The 24061-nt window shown below is 36.6% G+C and overlaps 1 protein-coding gene and 1 long non-coding RNA gene across 3 annotated transcripts in view; one reads left to right on the plus strand and one right to left on the minus strand.

The window, feature by feature from the left end:
* Positions 1-24061, minus strand: part of LOC149080254 (uncharacterized) — a 151306-nt gene that overhangs the window by 88017 nt on the left and 39228 nt on the right. The window lies entirely within an intron of this gene.
* The window catches only part of LOC149080256 (trypsin-1-like), a 62828-nt gene that overhangs the window by 23543 nt on the left and 15224 nt on the right, over positions 1-24061 (plus strand). The window contains exons 2-5 of the mRNA XM_089239350.1: positions 10372-10519; positions 12938-13198; positions 19074-19150; positions 21654-21739. Of these exons, the coding sequence (XP_089095476.1) occupies positions 10402-10519; positions 12938-13198; positions 19074-19150; positions 21654-21739 (542 nt within the window). The 5' untranslated portion in view covers positions 10372-10401. The remainder of the gene's footprint in view (positions 1-10371; positions 10520-12937; positions 13199-19073; positions 19151-21653; positions 21740-24061) is intronic.

Genomic DNA, 24061 nt, shown 5'->3' on the forward strand with positions numbered 1-24061 from the left:
TCTTTGTCTTGTTGCGTAAAAATGAATGAAAAACTTTCTGATTATTTAATCATCGTGTTTTAAGATAACAAATCAGAGATATACGTGGAATGGAAATTATTTATTGAGCGAAAAATATACCGATTTCTACTAATAAAGGAAAATTAATTTCATCCATAGAAGATGATGCTCAACTTCCAATGATTAGTTCTTCAAACAGTAAAAAATGCACACGGTTATAAGTGAATCATGTGTATTGTAACACTCATTTAATTCCTGTTAAATACAATATTCTCGTTACGCCCTCTCATTTATACGTTTCTTTCAGTTATAAGACGCTTTTCTGCACTCCTGGGCGAAGGTATAGAAAAATAATATTTCTAATTCATTTGTATGACTTTTCACATTTCATTTACGAGACTCATTTTCCGACGTACCTCTCTGTTGTGAGTTACAGAAAATATTTTGATTATTTTTCTTTTCTTTTTTCTTTCAAAAAGATTTTTACGAAGAGTCTAAAGCGACTTTCAGTAAAAAAGCTAATTATGGCTAACCATATATCTTATATTTGTGCTAAAGATGGTATTCTCTCCCTTCCTTGGGGGTCTAGGTCAATTCGTCGCGATCAACTTGTCGCACGACAATTCGTCGCAATCAATTTGTCGCAGCGTCAATTCGTCGTGCTACAAACTCGTCGCGGTACAAATTTGTCGCAGAGTCAGTTCGTCGCGGTACAAATTTGTCGCAGAGTCAGTTCGTCGCGGTGAAAATTTGTCGCAGAGTCAGTTCGTCGCGGTACAAATTTGTCGCAGAATCAGTTCGTCGCGGTACGAATTTGTCGCAGAATCAGTTCGTCGCGGTACAAATTTGTCGCAGAGTCAGTACGCCGATCAAATAAATTTTCAAAATTAAATTTTCACCGTATAAGCCGCACTCCCGCTTTCTGGCGGGATCTCCATTTCTCGCAGCGAGGGGCGTTGGGCGAACACACCAAGATGATAAATTACGATAAAATAAATTTTCAAAATTAAATTTTCACCGTATAAGCCGCACTCCCGCTTTCTGGCGGGATCTCCATTTCTCGCAGCGAGTGGCGTTGGGCGAACACACCAAGATGATAAATTACGATAAAATAAATTTTCAAAATTAAATTTTCACCGTATAAGCCGCACTCCCGCTTTCTGGCGGGATCTCCATTTCTCACAGCGAGTGGCGTTGGGCGAACACACCAAGATGATAAATTACGATAAAATAAATTTTCAAAATTAAATTTTCACCGTATAAGCCGCACTCCCGCTTTCTGGCGGGATCTCCATTTCTCGCAGCGAGTGGCGTTGGGCGAACACACCAAGATGATAAATTACGATAAAATAAATTTTCAAAATTAAATTTTCACCGTATAAGCCGCACTCCCGCTTTCTGGCGGGATCTCCATTTCTCACAGCGAGTGGCGTTGGGCGAACACACCAAGATGATAAATTACGATAAAATAAATTTTCAAAATTAAATTTTCACCGTATAAGCCGCACTCCCGCTTTCTGGCGGGATCTCCATTTCTCGCAGCGAGGGGTGTTGCGGGAACACACCAAGATGATAAATTAGGATCAATGCCCATCCCAAAGCACAATTTGCCTAAGGGGTCATTCAAGTATTACGTCAGGATCGGGGAGGGAGTTTCGGATTTGTTGACTTTTGATGGCGGGGGGGGGGGGGTTGAAGGTCGCTTACGTCATCAACCAGCCCTTTTTGAAGATATGAAATATTCTAAGCTTCTGGTGAAATTTTGCTGACGGGGGAGGGGATGGGGGTCAGTGTTTTGCTGATTTTTGCTGACAAGGGGGAGGGGGTCAAAAATGGCTGAAAATCTGCTCACGTAATACTTGAATGGCCCTAATTCACTATTGAATATGTATCTGCCATGTAGGGAATACATCTTTGAGGAATTTTTTACCGACAATATATCTAAGGCTAGCATTACACTATGAAAGTGTTCTAAAAGTCCTTTTATAAAACTTGAAAAATTCAACCAATAAGATTATCGGTTGCATTTGCTCGAATGTAACCTATGAACTTTATTGGTTGGATTTTTTGAGTTTTTAACTTGAGCAACTTATCCGGTGCAAATTAAATTTTGAAAATGTATGTGATCGCAATTTATCATCTCGGTGTGCGCCCCAACTCCCCTCGCTACGAGTAATGCAAATCTCGAGAGAAAGCGACAAGTGTGGCTTATCCGGTGAAAATGAAATATTAATTAAATTAAATTATTAATTATTTCAGGTTCTTGTGGAGATACTGTAGTGGTTAATGTTGGTGGGAGTCTCGATTCCACATGGGACAGATACAAGTTTACACTTAAAGACAGCCTCCGCTGTACTGTAATTTGGGGAATATCATAAACACCGACATTTTTTTACAGAATTTTAAAATTTTATCATAGAAAAAATGATTTTTTTAACATTTACAATAATTAAATAATAAAACATTAATATCAATTGTAATTTTAATTTCGATGTAATTTCGATGATTTTTTTCGAAATGACAAAAAAAAAAATTTAGTAAACTGTGTGCATTTCTTGATGGAAAAAAACTTTTCTTCATGTTTATTTTTTCACGTATGAGACAAAAAAACCTACATACAGATCGCGTGACGAGTTGACTCTGCGATAAATTGACGTCCCGACGAATTGGTTACACGACAAATTGTCACTGCGACGAATTTGTACCGCGACGAATTGGCTCTGCGACGAATTTGTACCGCGACGAATTGGCTCTGCGACGAATTTGTACCGCGACGAATTTGTATCGCGACGAATTTGTACCGCGACGAATTTGTATCGCGACGAATTGGCTCTGCGACGAATTTGTACCGCGACGAATTGGCACTGCGACAAATTGATGCGCGACGAGTTGAGCGCGACAAGTTGATTGCGACAAATTGACCGGCTACGCTTCCTTGGACAGCATCGTTGTTTATGACTGACAAGAAAATGATCCAAAGGTACGATCCTCAAAAAGTTATGACAAAAATTAAAGTACATTCATCTCACCCCAGAACATAAAAACAAAAAAATTAGCGACGGAGTTCAATTACTAAAGCCGCGAAAAATTATTAAAAATTACAACAATTGGCTATTCATCGCCTCTGGCGCTTCTTGGCGATATCTATTAAATTTTATTTTCTGTTGAATACTAAGCGGGGAGAAGAAAAAGAACGGAAGAGGAGAGAGGGGGAGAAAAAAATAGCAATAAAAGAAAGCGATGGGACGCAAAACAGCATAATGTGCATAAGCAAAAAAAAAAACTTTTTTAAATTTAGCGCTCTCTTGCGCGAGTTTCCCCTTCCAGCTCCTAGAAACCAGTTATTTGTCTCTTTCTTTGTTTTTCGTTGTACCTGATCACGAGTTGTTTGAATGACGTCACTAACACTTTAGGGTTGTGGGATTTTTTATCATTATGGGCTTCTATTGGCGTTCAAAATATTAATATTTAAAATTTTTGGGAGTGACCCATAATAATTCAGCCGCATATTTTTATATTTTGTGTATATTTTAATGAGTAGAATTAGCAGTAATTTTTTCGAATTTTTTTGAGGATGACACCTTTGGACCCTTTCCTTGTGAGATCAGAGTAATCAGAGTGCTTTCTCTTTGGAATCCTTTTTTGGAGGTTTTTTGCACTCCGTACTTTTCAAGGTGCGATTCTGTTATCCATCATTACTCTGGCCAGTGAGGCTTATCAGTATCAATAAATCACCACACCGGTGGCACAGTGATGGTTGGTTGAAGTTGGTTTTCTGTGGTTCCCAACTTCGAGGCGTGAATGTGAGCTGATCTCCCACTGTTAAAAGTCTCACCACAGAGAGCAGCAGACCTACAATGTTCAACCATTACAATTTACGTATAGTTTGAAAAACAGATGACACAGCACTAAACATTCACGCACAACGTTCAACGTTAGATACGCACTCAGACTGTTAGGTACAAGTACAATCTTACAGCACAACTCACCAACTCACTTGGTAATATATCCCCAAGGTGATAGACCAGAGTTGTGCTCTGTTTGAAAGAAAGAAAGTATCAATAAACCATGCCGCTCTACGGGTGATATGAATTGCAACTAAAGGGGTTAGTTGAATTGATGTGATGATGATGAGAGAGATTGGCGATTTGGACAAAATGTTGCAACTAATATCAAGTCTTTCAGAAAGGTGGAACATTTTTGTTTTTGCTAGAGATTACTTAATTTGTGAAATTGGCACTGTTAAAAACTTACTATCATCCCAATAAAAATGAATCACCAAACATTTGTATCACTAACCGTTATTCATCTTCAAAGTCATGTAGCCATTTTCTAGACACCTTGTGTTTATGCAATTCGAACAAAAACCTTGGGGGAAATTATTGTCTCTCTAAAAATGCTGAAGTTAGTCTAGATCAACTGATCAAGCATGAAAATACAATTCACATAGTTAAACTAGAGGGCGCTTTTAATAGTTGACCTGTCGTATAATACAGTCGGCCCCCGTATTCGCGGAGGGTTACGCGAATACGGGAAATCCGCGAATAACTGAAACCATAGGTTTTTTTGTATATCTCGTTTATATGAGAAAGAAAGACGGCCTCGCCCCAGACGATGCTCGAGCAATTGCAAGGAAAGCCATCATCTCCAACGAGGAATGGATAAGAGCTGCCCTTGCATCTCCCGAAACCAGAAGGAAAATAGACGAAACCACAAGGTGGGATACCGTCTAAGAAAAGAGATGTCTGAATCCAAAAACTAAGTTCCTGGCAACTTGTCTCCGGCCGGACCCCCTCTTCTTTTTTCTTACCCGCTCTTTTGTAGCGTCCTCTTTCTTTATGTGATTTTTTTCTTTTATTTTTTATTTTTTCTAATTCTTCTCGTAAAAAAATCCAAAAATCCCCAAAAAAAATCAAAAAATTTTGGAAAAAGAAAAATCTCTCATCTCTCTTGTTTTTCCTTCTTTTTCACTGGACTTTGTTTTTTCCTGCAATCTTTCTTTCCCACAGGTCAACAGCCAATCCTGAAAAGGCGAGCTCCTGGCCAATGACGTTCCACCGTTGGATTTGGGCTATTTTTTCTTTTTCTCTTTTAGGTGCTGTTAGGACTCGGCGGCATTTTACTTGCGGAAAAATTTTAAATAGCCGGAACTTGAACTTAAATTCCCAAATTTGTCCTTACACCACATCTTACACACACTTTTCACACAATCACTCACACGCTCCAAAATAGGCCACTCCCTAGTGGCCGCTTCTAAGACCAGTAGAGCGGCCATAAAAAATTGTGCCGCGGGACTGGCAAATTAAATTTAATTCAGTTTAGTTCAATCATGAGAAAGAGCCGGGTGACGCAGAGGTAGAAGGGAATGTAAAAGAGGGTGCAGCGATTGTTGGCGATGTTTTCTGAAAGAACAATGTGATTTCTGCTTGCCGTTTCTTCTTCATATCATCAAGTATGTTGGAGTATGTTGACAAGGCTTACTCTACTAATTTTTCTACTTGTGAAGAACGTACCATACAGGGATCTATGTCATGAAAATAATCTATTTCTGATTTGAACTTGCGAAGCCCTTCCGCTATGTCACTTGTGGTAAACATGTCTTCTACTTCTTTATCTTAATCTTCTTAGTCTGGTACCGCTTCAGTTTCAGGACCAGTCAGCTGCATTAATTCGTCTTCTGTAAATGCCTCTGAATTGCTATTAATTAGCTGTTCAACTTCTTCTATATCCATATCATTGGACTCTTCCCTCCCCCTTCCCCACCTGTTTCGCTAACGTGACAATGTCTTTTATAATCTCTTCAGTTGGCCCTGTAGAAATGTTTATGTCCTGGATGTCATGGAGCGCACATTGTGGCCAAAGGTTAATCCAACCTGAGTTGACTATTTCTTTCTTAAGAACTGACAGCTCTAGTGGTGACAGTAATGACATTAACAATAGTGTAATTCTTTCATACCTTCAAGACATTTTCTGCATTTGCATCTCCTTCTATTGCGTGCACAATCACCTCCATTGAGTCACGTGCATAGTGAGCCTTGAATGCTCGCATTACACCCGATCAAGGGCTGAATGATAGATGTTGTATTAGAAGGCATATAAAGGACTTCCACAACATCAGCTTTGAACTCGTTGACATCTGGGTGTCCATTATCCAGTATCAAAAGAACTTTGAATGGCATGTATTCACTCTCAAGGTACCTCCTGACTTCCGGAGCGAAACACTGTTTAAACCAATCCAGGAAAAGTGTTTTCGTTGTTCAAGCCTTTTTATTGTTCGTCCAAAATACTGGGAGCTTTGGATTATCCTTCCCTTCAGTGCTCGCGGATGTACAGATTTGAAAAAAACGATGGGCTTCATCATGTACCCATACGCATTTGTACAAAACAACATAGTAAGTCTATCTCTACTTGCTTTAAAACCAGGAGCTCGTTCTTCTTCTATTGCTTAACTTCTTTGCGGCATTTTCTTCCAAAATAGTACAGTTTCGTCAGCACTAAACGCCTGCTGAGGTGCATAATCCTTCTCTTCAGTAATTTTCTACAAAGTCTTTGGAAATTTTCTAGCTGCCTCCTGGTCAGCAGTGGCTTGATCGCCAGTGATTCTTACCTTACGTGATCCGAATCGTTTCTTAAACCTATGAAACCAACCTTTACTTGCATAAAATTCTGATGAAATGGACGTTTCACCAGCCCTTTCCTTTATAGAAGAGTAAAATTTTTCACCCCTTTTCTGTTATAATATTACAATCAATTGGAATACCTTTTTGTAGCAGTCTTGTACCCACAAAAAACAGCATTTTCTGTACGAAAAACACATGGATCCCGTAGGCGATGCAAAGTTTTCACTGCCACGGATGCAGCTACAGGCACGGCTGATCGAATTTCAGATTCCTTTTGCTTGATATATCTCGCCATAGATACGTTGATTCCGTAATGGCGGACTACAACAGGTATTGACTTACTTTCTCCAAGCATAGTCAATAAATCCAGTTTTCCTTGTCAAGTTTTCACTTTTTTTTGTCTTTTCAAAGCATTATCAGTAGCACTAGAAAAGTAAGCCGTCCTAAACACATGCAACTCAAATTTTGTAAACAAAACACGTGAATGACGATTGTTGTGTTACCAAAAAAAGTTTCCAATAAAAAAAAAAACCGCGAATACAGGGGGCCGATTGTAGTTGAAAAATGGGGAAGTGAAAAAAAAATCATTCATCCGGTTGTCTTATCAGATCACATATACATAACACCAAACATGGCCCCCGCTCTGTCCCTTGCGGGATATCAGATCACATATGCTGACCAAACGACCAATCGTAACCGAACCAGTTCAACACGATTTACTGATGGTGTGCGTCAAACTGATGCATGCTAATTTGCTAACGAACACTTGATAATCACCTAACCGAGCGACTGTAACTCGATCATTTTATAGATAAGAGTTTGGTATGATGATAGAGTACCTCTGTAAACTGTTTGCAATGACCAGATATACTATCGAGGCAGAAAATCAAAACAATGTGTGATTATACTCCTCTTATTGAAATCAAATGTGTGTGCGTACACAACAGCTATTGCTCCTAACTTTGGATGTTGAAAAGCGTTATTATTTTTTTTTTTTTTTTTTTTTGTCATGGTTTGACAAACAAGGATAAGTATTCTTTATGGGCATTGTATAATATTTTATCATGTGTATATATTGTTTATAATTTGTGTTAATTGCATTTTTAATTGGGTTGCTGTATTTTTGAAATATATGACATCCATATTTTTATGGGCATCTTTTTATCAGCCACCTCGTTGGGCATTTTGCTTGTTGTGGCGTTGTATTTGTATTTATTTGTATTTGAAAACTACAAATTTTTTGGTAGCATTTTGGTAGTATTTTTAATTTAAAGTAGAAAACTCACTAGCGTTAATGTGGGAAAATTCGAAAATCACTTAACCAGCATACTTTCGACAAATTTGTACTTTTTGTACGATTTAAATAACAATCTGTCACTAAATGCATTTCTTTTTACTATATGTCTTGAGTCAATCAATTTAACCTGTTCACAAGATTCTGACGACTCAGCATAACACCAACATCGGGAAGGAAATAATATTTTAACACACTTTTATTTAAAAAATAGGAAGTTAGATAAATATACTGGTAAAGTTTTAAATTATTGTTAGAAGGCAAGTCCGTAGCCAGAAATGTATTTCGGAAAGGAACCGGGGAGGGACCGAACCCCTGAGCCCCCGTCACTTCGACCTTGTTAGAAGGAAAGGGATAGCTTTGCTGAACAATCTTAACCTTTACAGCGGTAATCCCGAGTTATCTTGGATTCTTGAAACCCGTCAAAACATCAATCCCGAAATATCTCGAATCTCAAAACGGCAACCCCGCTCCCGTTGTAAAGTTTTTTTCTCCTGATAACATTTTTTCCTTCTCACCTATCCTGTCAATCGACTGTGCCAGTGGGTGGAGTCAGCTTATGTTCAAAATATGATAACAGAAGGGGAGAAAGAATGCCCTACACATGCTTGCATTACTCTCTACCCCAGGCCCTTCTAACGAGAGGTGGTCAACTGTCCCCTTACATCTTCTATTGACATACCTGAAAATGATTTTGCGTCAGTGCCAATGTTATCTGTCAATCTAGAATTAACTTTCTTTTTACTATTCCTTATCCTTTTCTTCAACGCCATTCTTTTATCATTAAACGATGGCAGGTCACCTAGTCCACTTTTATACACCCTGAATACTTTTTCGTTTTAAGATAAAGATTACGCACGCTATCCGTGAACCAGAGAGGGTGCGATGTACAAACGTGTTGCTTACGAACAAAAGGTATGACATCGTGCAAAAAAACAGAGAACAGTTTTTCGTACTAAATTCTTCCCATTGACTTACCACCTCGACTGATTCTAACCGGTCTTTGAAAACTTCCGCTATCCGTGTGGTTCTCTCAAAACATCAACGTTAGTTTTCCGAAAACAAGGAACCAGTCTTTTGTTATCAATCTTACTAGAAGAAAAGTTACAGAAAAAAACTAACGACACGAGATGTGTGTGATCACTGAAGAAAACTCGTTTCCTACCGAAACATGTTCAACAAGATCCTCGGAACTAGTGAGAACTAAATCCAAAATAGCAGTACCCCAAGTGGCTTCTGATACCTGCTGATACAAAAAATTATCGTGCACCAATTTAAGAAAGTCTGTTCCATGTCGATCTTTAGCTGAAAGATTCTCTCAATCGGTACCGGGGTAATTGAAATCCCCTAATATGACAACCCTTTTACGCTTACTCATGTAAGAAATTTGATCATGAAGTTTATCGATGCAGTTTGGGTCTTTCGGTGGATTATAACAAATCCCTACAATAAGTTTATGACGCCTTTTGTTTTCGAGCTCAACCCATATAGTTTCAATATCACTTCTCTATAAATTACACACTCTAGCCTTCAAACATGATTTCATGTATATCAAGACTCTACCCCACTTTCCTATCAGATTTATTTCTTAAAAAAAAGATCATATCCTGAGACGTGTGTGAATGATTCATTCCCATCGTTTGCCCAAAATCCTTTTATGGCTATAAGATCTAGGCCCTCCACACCTATTATAGTTGTTAAAAAAATGTTCTTATTATCCAAGCTCCTGGCATTTATTAGAATACATTTTAATTTGCCCCGCGATTTAGTGTCAATCGAGAAGCCATCTAAGTCAAAGGTGGGTAATTCCCCATCAATACTTTTATTATTATCATTAACTCACCCACATTCCCGTCTACGTAGTCTGGGAGTAAAAAACCTGATTTAAGCCTATCGTAAACCTCCCAGACCCCAACCGTGATTTGGGTGATTTCCATCCCAACGAAGCCACCTATCGGTGAATGCAAAAAGCTCCAAGAACGTGACCCCAAGTGATGAGCAAATGTCTTTGTATAGTTTTATTGTGTGCAACATAATAACAGGAAACGATATTTTTTCGCTCTTCCGTTGTTTTTTATTTCGTGTTGGGGTGGGAGGGAACGAATTTATCAGCTCGCAATCGGAAAAAAATTCTTTTTGAAAATAGGTGACAGTTTCTAGAACGTTTAGTGATTTCCAATATGGCAGTTATAATGTGATCAGCAAAATTTTAAAAACCACTTAAAGGGTTAGTGCGAACTAAGTTTTATTGTTTAATTAATATTCGGATATAGAAGATGAGAAAAAATGAAAGAAAAAAAATTCTGGTATGAAATTTATGGAACATATCAACGTTCCTTTTCTCATTCGATTGAGATTAGGCGAAAAATATTTTTATCATGCTATGAAATATGTAGTTTTGAAAAAATGTGGAATTCTATAATCAAATATTATGTTTATGTTTATCTACTTTTACAGATCAACCATCCCACATGTGCCAGATACATAATGCGATCATCTTTCCTCACTTTGGCACTACTGCTAATGATAAGTGATTATACGCACACAACCTCGAGTTACTCATCTGTATCGGTCCGCCAAAACAGTTCAGCTTCAACCAATAGACGTATGAATTTTTTATTCTTTTAAATTTGATACATTTGAAATGAAATCGTTCAATCGCTATTTTGAGCAAAATCTATTATGGAAACTCAATAAATTTGTTAAACTTTTTTGTTTAGTTACTGTAGAACTTCATTTATACGACGCGTCATAACACTTTGCTATCGGCAAATTTCTCTGATGGGAGTACTAGCTAGTTGGAGCAAATTTAGTTTTCGGAGTTATTTCTCCCTACATGATGATTTAAAGCAAGTATATGGATATTAAAAAACACAGAATTTGTTGAAACTGACTTGTGTTTATATAACAGTACTTATAATACATAAGACATAAATTTTTAATTTCTGTAATTTTGTTTGATGAACTCTCAAAATTTCCCACAACATGCCGCCAGGCTGGCGGCATCAACCGCAAAGGGTTAAACGTCCAATCTCATTTATACGACTCAGCCTGTCCGGCCTTTTGACAAGCCGAGTCAAAACGTCTTGTAAATGCGTAGGTCGAATAACACTGAGACATTGAAAAAAATTATTCCCACCCACCCCCCCCCCCCAGACATACAAATATTATAAAATTCAATATGTTTGATTGCATCTCCCCAATTCTGTTATACAAAAAATATCATTTCAATCAGACTTGAGGAAAAAAAGTCAAATCGGATTTCAAATCACTTGAGGAAATAAAATTTATCAGAAAATTACTTTTGAGACACGACATTGGGCAAAAAACCACAACAAAATATTCTCGACTTGGGAAAATTCCCAATCTTGGACTTATTTTTTTTTCGCAGTACATAATTTGCAACCACAGCTTGGTTTTTTGATTTTGCTTCTCTGCTTTATAAACGTTTTCAGAGGGATAGTAACCTGTTTTGCAAGATATAGTTTTAGTCACTAATTTAAAATTCTTGTCGAATTCTTCTAAAATTCATTATACAGTATTAGACAGTTCCATTATAACGACTCACAATGGTTGAATAACAAAATTGCAGGACTTTAGCTCAAAGGAAAAAAACCGTTTTAGAATATGTAATTTTAAAAAAATGGAATGATTTTGAACATTTTGAAACCAATTGTGTGGGAAAGAAAAACAGAGTTGTGCCGTTTTACCAACCGGTTTATACCATGCCATTCGACCAAACGGGATTTATGGTCACCTTACTTGCAAACGGGACTTTTCTCGGATATTGTTATCATCCGGTTATTATTATCAAAATCATTAAATTCGATGTGATCACAAAAAGCGGCATGGACTGTATATACGATATTATTTTCCTAGGGGCTCTTCAAAAATCATTGATATTAATTAAAAATCGATAAAAATTAAACCATGAAATTTGATGTAAGTATATGGTACATATAGGCAAATTATATGCTTACATACTACAAAATCTTTCTGATAAAAGAGCAATGTACTTCTGAAATGTATACATTTGAACGTATGAATATCATGCATAAATGTTATACGATCAACATACGCTTATCCAACACACATAACTTTTACATAACATTATCTGAAAAAAGGAGACGTGTCTATGTACGGGGTGATTATAAAAAAACTATCCCGACATATGGGCCCCTAACTATCATACCATTCACAGAAACTGAATGAAATTTTGGCATAAGGTATTTTGAGGTATGCGCTCAAGAATGATATGGAAAACAACAGTGTCACTCTAACAGTTACGGTTACAGTGAGAAAATTTCGAAAATATCAAATGGCAACACCAAGTTTTTTGTATTGGAATGCGATCTCCATACTGAAAAATACTAAATAGCGTTGGAATGGCACCTGTAGCACGAAAATCCCCGGAGCTAGGCAAGGAAAAAGTAAAAAGGACTTTGCCGTGCACCAGAGCATTAATGTTCGTTTCATTCGTCACACCGTTTCTTCGGCTGAGATCCCAGCCTGATTAGTCCTCCACAAGGAAAATTTGTGAAACACAATAAAATGCTTTATTTTATGCTGCTTCTCTGTCCTTATTGGTTGTCCTCACTTTTAGCCTATCTACCGCCGGTGATTTTCGTGCTACAGGTGCCATTCCAATGCTATTTAGTGTTTTTCAGTATGGAGATCGCATTCCAATACAAAAAACTTGGTGTTGCCATTTGATATTTTCGAAATTTTCTCACTGTAACCGTAACTGTTAGAGTGACACTGTTGTTTTCCATATCATTCTTGAGCGCATACCTCAAAATACCTTATGCCAAAATTTCATTCAGTTTCTGTGAATGGTATGATAGTTAGGGGCCCATATGTCGGGATAGTGTTTTTATAATCACCCTGTATATAAAAACAAACACATTGTTTAAATTTTCAATGCGTGTGTTTTAACCAAGCGTAAGTAAAAGTAAGTTAAAAAACTGAAAATGGTTATTAATTAAATTAGATTGATTAGCATTTATTTCTATCTTATTTGCAGGTTCATTTTCGCAAGACCTGAAAAAAAGCTCTCGCATTCGAAAACCAACTATTTTTCGCAATCTTTTAAAACCGAAACGAGTGACACTATTTTCTGGTTGTCCAGCAAACACGAGATGCGCTTTTATAATGACTTGTTGGATTTCAGGAGATTCCGTAGGAACGTCTTGCGGCCCATTTTTTTTTTGTTGCGGAAGCCAAGATAGCAGAGGTGATCAACAAGTTCATCAATTATACTATGGTCCTGTTAGGAACGATCCGCGTAAGTCTTTTTTCACTCCGAATTCATCTCACACAAAATAAAACTATACATTTTATACTTGCACTCGAGTTAAATTCATTTTATCGCATCATGAACATTTGAACAATCGAGAACAATTTCGTACGGGTGCTCGATAGACTTCATTCCTCCCTAGCCCAGCGTTTCTCCGCAAAAGATGGCATCGGTCTGCAGGCAGACTTGGTAATTGAATTCTAACTGAACGGAAAAGTCATTGAATTGTTACAATTGTTACAATATAAGTACAGTAATATCCTCACATGGTTTAAAATAGAAAATTAGACCTTCGTTATTAGGGTAACCATAGCTCGAGAAAAATACGGGAAATTTCAATTCTAGGGAGCTAGCCTCTCACTGTGCAGGTCTGGGTTCGAATCCCGGTTCGGGCATGGATGTTTACTAACAAATTCCCTGGACAGATCACGCTGATCCCTTGGGAATACGTGATGATCGTGTTTTAATTTTTAAAAAAATACGAGATATAATTGTAGTTAATTTGGCTAAAAAGACAGTTTATGATGAAACTGCAAATCATTACTGAAATTGCTGAAGGACATAAAATTGAAGATCTGCTGCAGATGTAAACAAAAATTTGTTTCAATGAAAAGATTGATCATGATTCGGGTGACCATATTCATTCAGAAAAATACCGGAAACTGGGAGCTTAAAATACGATAAAATAGGAAAAGCATCGGCCATTTTCACCGAAAACGATGCCATAAGACGGAAAAATCATCAATAATTGCTTAAAAATTATCGATTAGTGGGTAATGAAGAATTACTGGAAACCACAGTGAATTTTGAAAATTAGTTCCCGAAAAAAACTTGAAACAAGACAAATATGTTTATGATATAGTTATAGTCGTAATTATCATAATATACTTTATAAGTGATGAAAATTATTTCCATAAAAAATTTTAGTGAACATTGCAAATTAAAATATGCTTCGTTGAAAAAAACGCGAGACAGGTGTATAAGTAAGTGAAAACGACCAAAAATACAGGAATATAGCTTGCACAGTACATTCCTGTATAATACTGTATGTATTTTATTCCTGAATTTAAATGCCCCATATTTATATGTATTTACATCACATATGGTCACACTACTCATGTTCCAAGTTGGTGTCCATCGAATTGTTTCAGCCATTTTACTAGTTCTTGTGTTCAGAAAGGTTGAGAAACGCTACCCTAGCCGATATTTAAACCAAGATTCACCAAATCTTTTTTTTTAAGGCAATGCACTAAACTCTTACTGCACAGGTCACTTTTACAATCGGGTGTTCCAATATTAAATACTAGTCATTTTTATTGCATGAAAAATAACTAGTATTAATATTTTTTCTTATTTTATTTCGTAAAATTACTATAATCAGCATCTACAAAATAATTATCCCACAATATTTATTCTACTGAAAGAGAGTGAGGTTCACATTGACCTCGAAAGACTCAAATGGGTATTTTTTGTTTTTTCGTAATGAGATCGGACATCGATTATCATTTCATTTATTATACATTATTTGATGATCATAAATACCTGAAACCATGAAACCCTTCTTGTAAATTCCAAAGATTCAATGAATAATGGTTTTTTACAGAAAAGTGAAGGAAAAACAATTTTTTTTCATCGACTCATGACGCTCTCGTTCTTTTTTATGCAGAATGAAAAACGAGCTGTCTAATCAGTGTAGTGCTGTTTTTGAATTGAAAAACGTTTAATCATTTTTGAGGTTGAAAAAGAAACAAGTCCATGTACAAAATATATCAAATAATTGCTCCAGCTCGTTGTAGAACTTTATACTTTTTTTCCATCCTTAATGATGACAAGTGTTCTCTCTGATGTAATTTTTCAAAACGTCCAGCTCATCGATGTAGTTGAAAAATGACTACGAGTGAATAGCTAGGGCATTTTATTTCAATTACGACACGTTTTTGCTTCTTTCCTTAAACATATAAACACATCATAACAGCATATGATGATAGCCGGAATGTTATACTAATAATTCGAATTATGAACTTCTTGAAATAATCGTGAAAGACATTTTACGCGCCAAAAGAATCTAAAGTGTTTTTGAACCTCTCCACACAGGCATACGCTTTTGGAGTTTAGTTAACATAGAAAACTCTCTTGGATAACTTCTGTTATTTATTTATTTATTAGTTTCTGGTTCTTTTTACAGAAGAAAAATGTAAAACGTAACATTCGGTTACCAAGAGAACTCTGAAATCGAAAATTAATATTAAAATTTCTGCACCGTTCATCTATGATTGATGAAAATATAAATTGATGGATGAATATAATCACAAATGATTGATGAAAGTTGCAGCTTTTTTTATCCATGTAAATAACGTTATGCAAAAGTGGTTCTTTCGATTATTTTAGTAAAAAACTCTACGTCTTGAAAACGATGCGAAGGTAAAATTAATATGAATTCATCAAAGGGGGAAAGAGAAGAGAGGTTGAATTCTAGATTTCTCATCATAAAGATGAAAAGCTAAATAATGATTAAGGATATAAAACAGCAGTATTGTTTAATCTTCGCGTGAAGAAATTGGTTAAAGGAATCGATATATGTATATATACACATAATGTCAAAAATTATAGTCCGAACGCTATTTTGGGCCAAAAAAGGCAATATAAACAGGAAAATTCGTATCAAAGATGCAAAATGATGTCAGCAGAAAATTCTGACCTATATCCGTACATACAGAGCACAAAATATGATCACAAGGCAAATTTATAAAATATAGCAAGAAGGGGGAGGGCAATATAAATTAGAAAAAGGACAGAGAACGATTCGTCAAGTCTTTTTCTAGAAATTTGAGCAAAAGAAGGTCTAAACTCCAAAGCGTACACAGACTTATGGCTATATAGTGTAGATAGCACAACCTTAACGCCTGGTCCACACCGACCGTGCTACACAATCTTCAGTGGCTCAAAACTGGTTTTTGGGTGTGGCTCCTCAAAATTGACCGTTAAAATTGTCCGCTCTGTACTAGCCACACCCAAAAAACAGATTTATCGCGGCGCGAAATTACGTAGAGCGGCTATGTGTGGACCCGTATTAAGATACATATGAATTCTAAAGCCGGGTCACACCCGCAGATCTCCGATGCACAAAAAACCGTTTATGCGATGTGGCTAGCACAGCGCGCGTGATTTTAATGGTTGATTTTGCGTAACCATACCCCAAAATCAGTTTTTGCGCTGCGTAGTTCTACGGATGTGTATCCGGCTTACTGTCATCATATTGTTCGGCACAGAATGTTCTTCACAATGAACTAAACTTTGATAGCTTTTATCAATTTTCTATCAGCAGGAAAATTGAGAAAAAGTACCTAATGACTTGCCAAAATCCCTTAAATAATTTTGCATTATTAATTGGAGACATCACGGTGTTATAAATAACGACGTTTTTCTGAGACTGTTCAAAACACACTTGTTAACTTGATCATAGTCACTTTTACTTACCCCGTTGTCAGAAGAAAAAATATTGCATGCGTATTCTTTAGATCGAAACACACCACATGACGTAACATGATTTTACGTCATGTCAGAAATTTTGAAATTCTGATTTGTGGAAATTCTGTGACGTAGGAATTTCACTTCACCTAATTTCGACGTCACAGAGTTTCCACGAATCAGAATTCACAACGTCTATGACATGACTTGATTTTCACGTCACGTCAGTGTGTGTGTGTGTGTTTTGACCTTTTTACCCACCTTTCCCCTACTCTGTTCTAAAAAGAGTGAAATTCTTAAAAAAATATACCGTATATATATATAATGCAATTTAAGTATAATGACTAATCAAAAAACTATTTCATATTTATTTATTTGTACTTGAAGATGTTACTAACTTGAAATTATTTGAAATTAATCTAAGTAATATAAATAGGTCTCTTCAATCAAAATGATAGACAATTATTTGATTGTTGGGAAAAGAACAGCGTTAACTACAGTCCGACCCAATTCGAATTCAACAAATTCCTGGATTTAACAATTTTTTTTGGAAATTCTGACGAAAATGAAGTTCAAACCCCTATTTAACGAATAAAAATCTTCGATATAACGAACTATCCCAATTTTGTTTTTCTCATTTCTCGTCACTCAAAACCACAATCCGTCGATTTGACTTCCCAGGATTTTACCTGCAACTCTTCTCCTGAGACAAACAAAAAAGCAGGACTCGTTTTTTTGAGTGGAGGAGACAATAAAGTCATTTATGGTGTTCGTAGTCAATAAAACACTGTGCTGTCCGCATGTTTAGATTTCAGTAAAGAAGTTACTTCAAGTTTATGCTCTGTCTTGGCAAGCAGAATGGCGGGTCATATGAAGAGAAAGCGTTTTTTGGTATGCTAAAAAAATCACCATTTCGACAGGATTCAATAAAAATGTTCAACGTACCAAACAACCTTCTGTAAGGCAGTTTATTATGCGTGCTAACTTTATTCTTAAGTTTATTTTTATTTCTTCAAATTTTAGTCAGAAATAAGTGGTAATAGAGCAACCCCAAAGCCAAAGTAAGTAGCTTTTAAAATTAGCCGTTTTGAGTGTGTTTATGCTTCTGACAGTGCCGTCTTAACGCATGGGCCCACCCGCATGGCATGGCCCGGGGGCCTCAAAAGAAGAGGGCCTCACAAAAAGGAGATCCCTTTGAAATTTTCGAAAATGAAAGTGTATATTTACCAAGAAGGTTCTCAGAAACACCACTTGGCCCGAGGGCCCCATGATGCTCTTAAGACGGCCCTGCCTCCTGATCAATTTTACCCCGATTCAACTGTATTTCATTTCTGCTATTTAGACGTAAGAGCTCGAATATATGTTTAAGGGGGTTGGTGCACGCAAATGTTCCAAAAACACATTTTCGAATTTTTCAATTTTCAAACACTAAAATTTTCACAAAAACTAAGATTTTGTTCTACCGGTACTGGAAATATTTTTAAAAAGTTTTAATATAGACTGCTAGGAGTCATTATATATGCTAATAATTTCCACTAAAATGCTCTTTTCTCAAAACTAATTTTTTTGTTAGATGAGGAATATTTTTTCAAACACCACACATTCAAATATCTTGAAACTTTGCGCGTCTCTCAACACTATGGTGTTACATACTTTAACACGAGGATTTTATTATAATTATTTTGAAAAAACTTATGGCACAAAATATGAGTACATTTTGGTGATTGTTGAAAAAGTTGCATGTTGTTAAGGATGAAGTTCGAGAAAAAAAATAACCAGCAATATTAAAATTCTAAATGCTCGTGTTAAATTATGTAAAAATATCCTTAGTATTTGAGGGAAAAAATGAGTGCCTAAAGTGAATAGAAAAATTTGAAATGTTCCTTAAAAAGGAAGATTTTTCCCATAAGAAAGCATCGGAAGTCAAGATCGGGCCCATAGACTTAAGATATAAATTATATCTTAAGCGATCACAGAGTATTATTACTCTGTGATCGGGCCTCAAGTTACACCAGCGACCCCTAGTGTAAGCAGGAAGGGAGGGATGGGGCTTCAAACCAAGACTGTAGTGGTTTTTCTGGTAAAAAACGAACTCTTCCCCCCTGGAGAAGAAAAAAAAAGGTACCCACTTCCCCCTTCTGAGCTGTATAATTGAGGTATTTATTTGAAATATTCTCAACAGGTCACATCTCTTCACCCACAAAAGAAAATTTTTTAGACCCGTAGTATCCATAAATTGTATTTCGCATGTTTTGCAATAGTTCATCTCTGGGACAGAGTAAATTGTGAACTGAAAGACGATTCGAAATGATAAAATATTCGGCTGAGAGAGAATGCAGCAATGTATAGAGAGAGATTACTACAATTTCATACATTTATTTTTTCTCACCCGTAGAGTGCGGCAGAAGTTCTGTTTCTACTAGTCGTATTGTTGGGGGTGAGGACGCTGGTTTCGGTCAATTTCCCTGGCTGGTAAGCTGTTTCATTTTTTGTAAGCAAAAAAGGTTCTATCTCTTCTGTGAAACAATACGCATAACATACTACATAACAGTACTTACGAAACTTATTTTTGAAAGAAAAAAGATTTTCATTTACCTAAAAAGTTTCGAAATATATACATTGAAATACAGGGCGCATAGCTAACAGCACGCACCGCAAATTACTAGTGAACCTTGATCCTAAAAGTATACGCCTATTTCCAATCAGAAATAAAGTATCCAAATAAAGTGAAAGTGAAATAACGTGCGGACCTCAAATGTCATTCATATTGCACACAAGGGGTTGTACAGTTATTAAAATACAAAGAATAAACTTTTTATATCGACACCCTGTGCTCAAAAACCCAATGGTAAAGTTGTTGTCCTGTCTCTCTTGAGACCAAAAAAACTCCACGTCTCTAAGTGCAATATTCGCTAAGATATTTGAATTCAAAACACGAAGAAAAATTGGGCGGGGAAAACAGCATAAATGGAGCTTTACTACAAAAAGAAATTTTTTATATATACCAAGTTGCTCCTGCAAAAATTTAACATAGCCTTTTGAGTTCATCCTTGAGAGTAGAAAAACTACATCAGTCTATCCTTGAGAAGAAAATGCTCTCCAAACCATCACTGAACCAACCCATTCGTCGGCTCATTAACTGCAGCGTTGCAGGTCTCAAATTATTCCAATGGAAATCATTGGTCAAGATTAATTTTTTTCTTCATCGGAGAATATAATAGAATATATCACTGAGGAGTCCAAGACATGGTACGTTTTGCAAAAGACAAACGATCATGTTCGCTGTGAGCACTAAATTTGCAAGGCAGATTTTATATTTCTGTATGACATTTTGCTCCTCATTGCTAGAGCACAAACAATAAGTTTTATTCGGGCAGACAAACTTGGGGTGTGCTTTTTTCATAAAACCACGTATTTCACAGCTCAAAGCCTTTGTGACGGCACATCGAGAACGTCGATGTGCCGTCAGTTATATACCAGTGCAATTTTATTTGCTACATACCAGTGATTCCCAACGTGGGCGTTAACGCCCTCTGGGGGGCGATGAATGTTCCAGCGGGGCGGTAGAAGCTACGAGGATAACATAGGATTCTATGGGTGAGATTGCTTTGGAGGGCGATGAGACAAAAAAGGTTGGGAAACTCTATGCCATATACGTTTTAGAAACGCCGGTGCCATGCGATAGCCAAATTTCACGAATTTCACTTTCTTGCAGCTATGTGCCCCGTGGTATTTTTTTTTCTACTGATGAGAGGTAGTTGTAAAGAGGGTATATTTTTAATAGCTTGCCATCCAGTGAAGTAGAGGTGACAAAAAGCATTTGCATAAATTTTACCCAGTGCTACACTACTTAAAGCAGTGGAAATTAAAAAAATGTCTTATATTCATGTTGTTCTAATTTCTTAGTGGGGAGAGAGAGAATTCACAGAAATATTAAAATATCAAAAACTATTTCTAGGACGTCCTAGTAATTTCACTTGTAAACAACATGACCAATACATGTATTTAAGTCTTATAGTGTCTTATAATTATGTCTCGCACTGTAAGGCAGGGATTACACTCTAAAAGTTTTATAAAAGTTCATTTATAAAACTTTATAGTGTAATAACTGCTTTAGGCCGGCATTACAGTTTCATTTTTCGAGTTTGATAAAAGAACTTTTATCAAAATTTTACAGTACAATACCAGCCTAAGGCCGGGATTACACTATAAAAGTTTTATAAAAGCCCTTTTATAAAACATGAAAAATTCAACCAATAAGCTTATTGGTTGCATTTGGTAGAATGTAACCTACCAGCTTTATTGGTTGGATTGTTTAAGGTTTATAAGAGGGATTTTATCAAACTTTTATAGTGTAATCTCGGCTTTGAGCCGGCATTACACTATAAAAGTTCTTTTATAAGGTTTGAAAAATGCTACCTATAAGGTCACATCAGTTATTTTCTAGAATGTAACCAATAATCTTATTGGTGGCATTTTTCAAGTTTTATAAAATTACTTTTATCAAAATTTTATAGCGTAAACCCGGCCTACACTATAAAATTTTGGTAAAAGTTCTTTTATAAAACTTGAAAAGAGCAACCAATAAATCTATTAATTATATTCGCTCGAATGTAATCAATATGTTTATTTGTTGCATTTTTCGCGTTTTATAAAAAAACTTTTACAAAACTTTTATAGTGTAATGCCGGCCTAAGAGTAAAATTGGTCTTTCAGTGAACTTTGAAATATTTGCATAATTGAAAATAAACGATTTTTAAGGAAATTCGTGGTTTTCACTTGTTATTTTCCTCTATTGCTTGTTTCCCTTTTATTACACTGAATTAATATAAGTCTGTAAGAATTATATTATTTATCTAAATGTACCATTACTATCACCGGTAATGTCAAATATACATGCCAGGTAAAATTGATGAGGAATAATCAAAAAAGTGTCGTTTGATTCTTATTCTCCATGGATTAACTTTTTTCCTAGGCTTTCATCCAAGTGGGTGGGAGTAGATGTGGAGGAGCCCTTGTAGCCTGGCGACATGTTGTTACAGCAGGACATTGCGTTGCCAAGTGAGTGCGAGTTTTTCAAGTTCATTTTTAGCATGATCAAAATTACACTAGTTATATTATCGTATTACTTTAATTCTCTGTCATTACTGAAACTATCAACACGTACATTAAAAATACTAAAAAAAATTTTTATGTTCAGAATTTGAAGTAAGGAAGGAAGTTACTCATTTTAGGAGCTATCTATATGGTGCTATCTATAGCTCTGCAATGTAGTGTAGAATTTGTAGCAAATGAATACGTATCTAACACAGAGAGAGGAGAGATTACAATCACCTATAATCTAAGATAAGGGTTTGTGCAAGCATAGCTGCCTTTAGAGAGTAAAGGGACTGTTATCCGCTCGGGAGGGAGTGTCAGATATGGCAGTGATGCCAGTACTGCCAAGAGGTTGCAGGGCATATAGGAGTAGGATCCAGAGAGAATTTCAATTCAGTCCTGAAGGATATTTTCTCCACTCTTGGAGTCACGTTTTTGAAGCTTCCTGGATTCACTGATAGTCCCATCCACTTCGTTTGGATGGGATTCACCTGAATAGGAGGGCTCTGGGAGGTTTACAATAGGCTTTGGTCAGGTTTTTTACTCCCAGACCAGGTAGATGGGAATGTGGATTAGTTAATGATAATACTAACAGTATTAATGGGGAACTACCCCCCTCTGACTTGGATGGCTTCTCGATTCACACTAAATCACGGAGCAAATTAAAATGTATACTAATTAATGCTAGGAGCTTGGGCAATGAGAAAGATTTGTTAGAAACTATATAGCTGTGGAAGGCCTAGACCTTGTAGCCATTACAGAATCTTGGGCAAACAATGGGGATGAATCATTCTTACACATCTCAGGCTACGATACTTTTTCAAAAATAGATTGCATGATGTCATACCCTTTGTTTGTTAAAAGTGGGTTTGTTCATCCCATCCCCTCTGGTTCACGGATAACGTGCGTAATCTTCATCTTGAAAAGATAACAGCATTCAGAGAATACAAAAGTAGAAGAGGTGACCTGTCATCATTTACTGAAAAAAAGAAGGGCATTGAAGAGAATCATTGTGGCGAAAGTAAAACGGAAGTTGAATCTAGGCTAGCTGATAACATTTGCGGCGACACAAAATCATTTTTCAGGTTTGTTAACATTGGATTTAAGGGGACAGTTGTCCCCCCATAACATTAGCATCTAGAGTAGAGAGCAATGTAGTCATGTGTAGTGAGTTCAATTACTTTTCGCGTTATTTTTTGATAGAGAAGTTGATATTTAAAGTACAGATGTGTCATAGGGTGATAAAGCTTTGAACGATACACTATAATTTACCGTTACATTCAAAATGCAAAATTTTCCTGGACCTCCAGCGCTCATACAGCCCCTCACCGTAACAGATACATATAGCGAATTTCACTGAGCGTTTCAAACATTGTTTAGTGAATGTTTCGGGTTTGTAGCGCCGAACGCGGATGCTCATTTGATCATTTTTGTCGCACCACGGTCATTTTCTGCACACGAGGGCTAATTAGACCGGGACCTACAATTTATTGCCGATTCCGAACGGCAGGCTTGTTTTTTATACTCATCGAGAGGTTGGTGCGCTAACCCCTCGATGGGGGACTCCCTGCGGTAGCAATTTTTTGCTGCGGTCAAGTCGCCGTTTTTTGTTGTACCCCTGTGTCAGGAAAGTTTTCTGACAAGGACGAACCGGATATCGAACTCGCGACACCTCTAAAAACCTTTTGGTACTTTAGGCGAGCATCGTATCGACTGGGCTACCGCGCCCCGAACGCGGATGCCTTGAATGACCGTGGGACACGCAAAACATTGACGTGACTCGTCATTTAGGCCGGTATTACACTATAAAAGTTAGATAAAATCCCTTTTACAAAACTTGAAAAATCTAACCAATAAGGTTATTGGTTACATTCTAGAAAATGTAACCGTTGACCTTATTGGCTGCATTTTTCAAATTTTATAATAGGACTTTTATCAAACTTTTATAGTGTAATACCAGCCTAAGAAGTACGTTTTCCCTGTTTAGTTGACCTCATGCAAGCATATTTTTGCATCATCGAACTCTAGCAGTTTTTTGCTTGGAAGTGAGAAGTGGCTTTTTCTTAGGCACACACGACTAAAATCCAAATTTATGCATTCGTCTGAGTGCGGTGGAAGATGATATGTGTGGTGTGTGCAGTCATTCCTATTCTTCCCACTCTGTAAATAAATCGCAAACTTTTGAAGTGGTTTTTTTGTATGATTTTTTTCAATAGTCTATCTTGACGATTTATAGTCACTGGCTTACGACCACTATTACCACGATTGTTCCGAAAACTACTGTTG

This window comes from Pholcus phalangioides, unplaced genomic scaffold (genome assembly GCF_987345545.1).
Source record: "Pholcus phalangioides strain wild (caught in Gottingen) unplaced genomic scaffold, Ppha-v1.0 ptg000011l_1, whole genome shotgun sequence".
NCBI lineage: Eukaryota > Metazoa > Arthropoda > Arachnida > Araneae > Pholcidae > Pholcus > Pholcus phalangioides.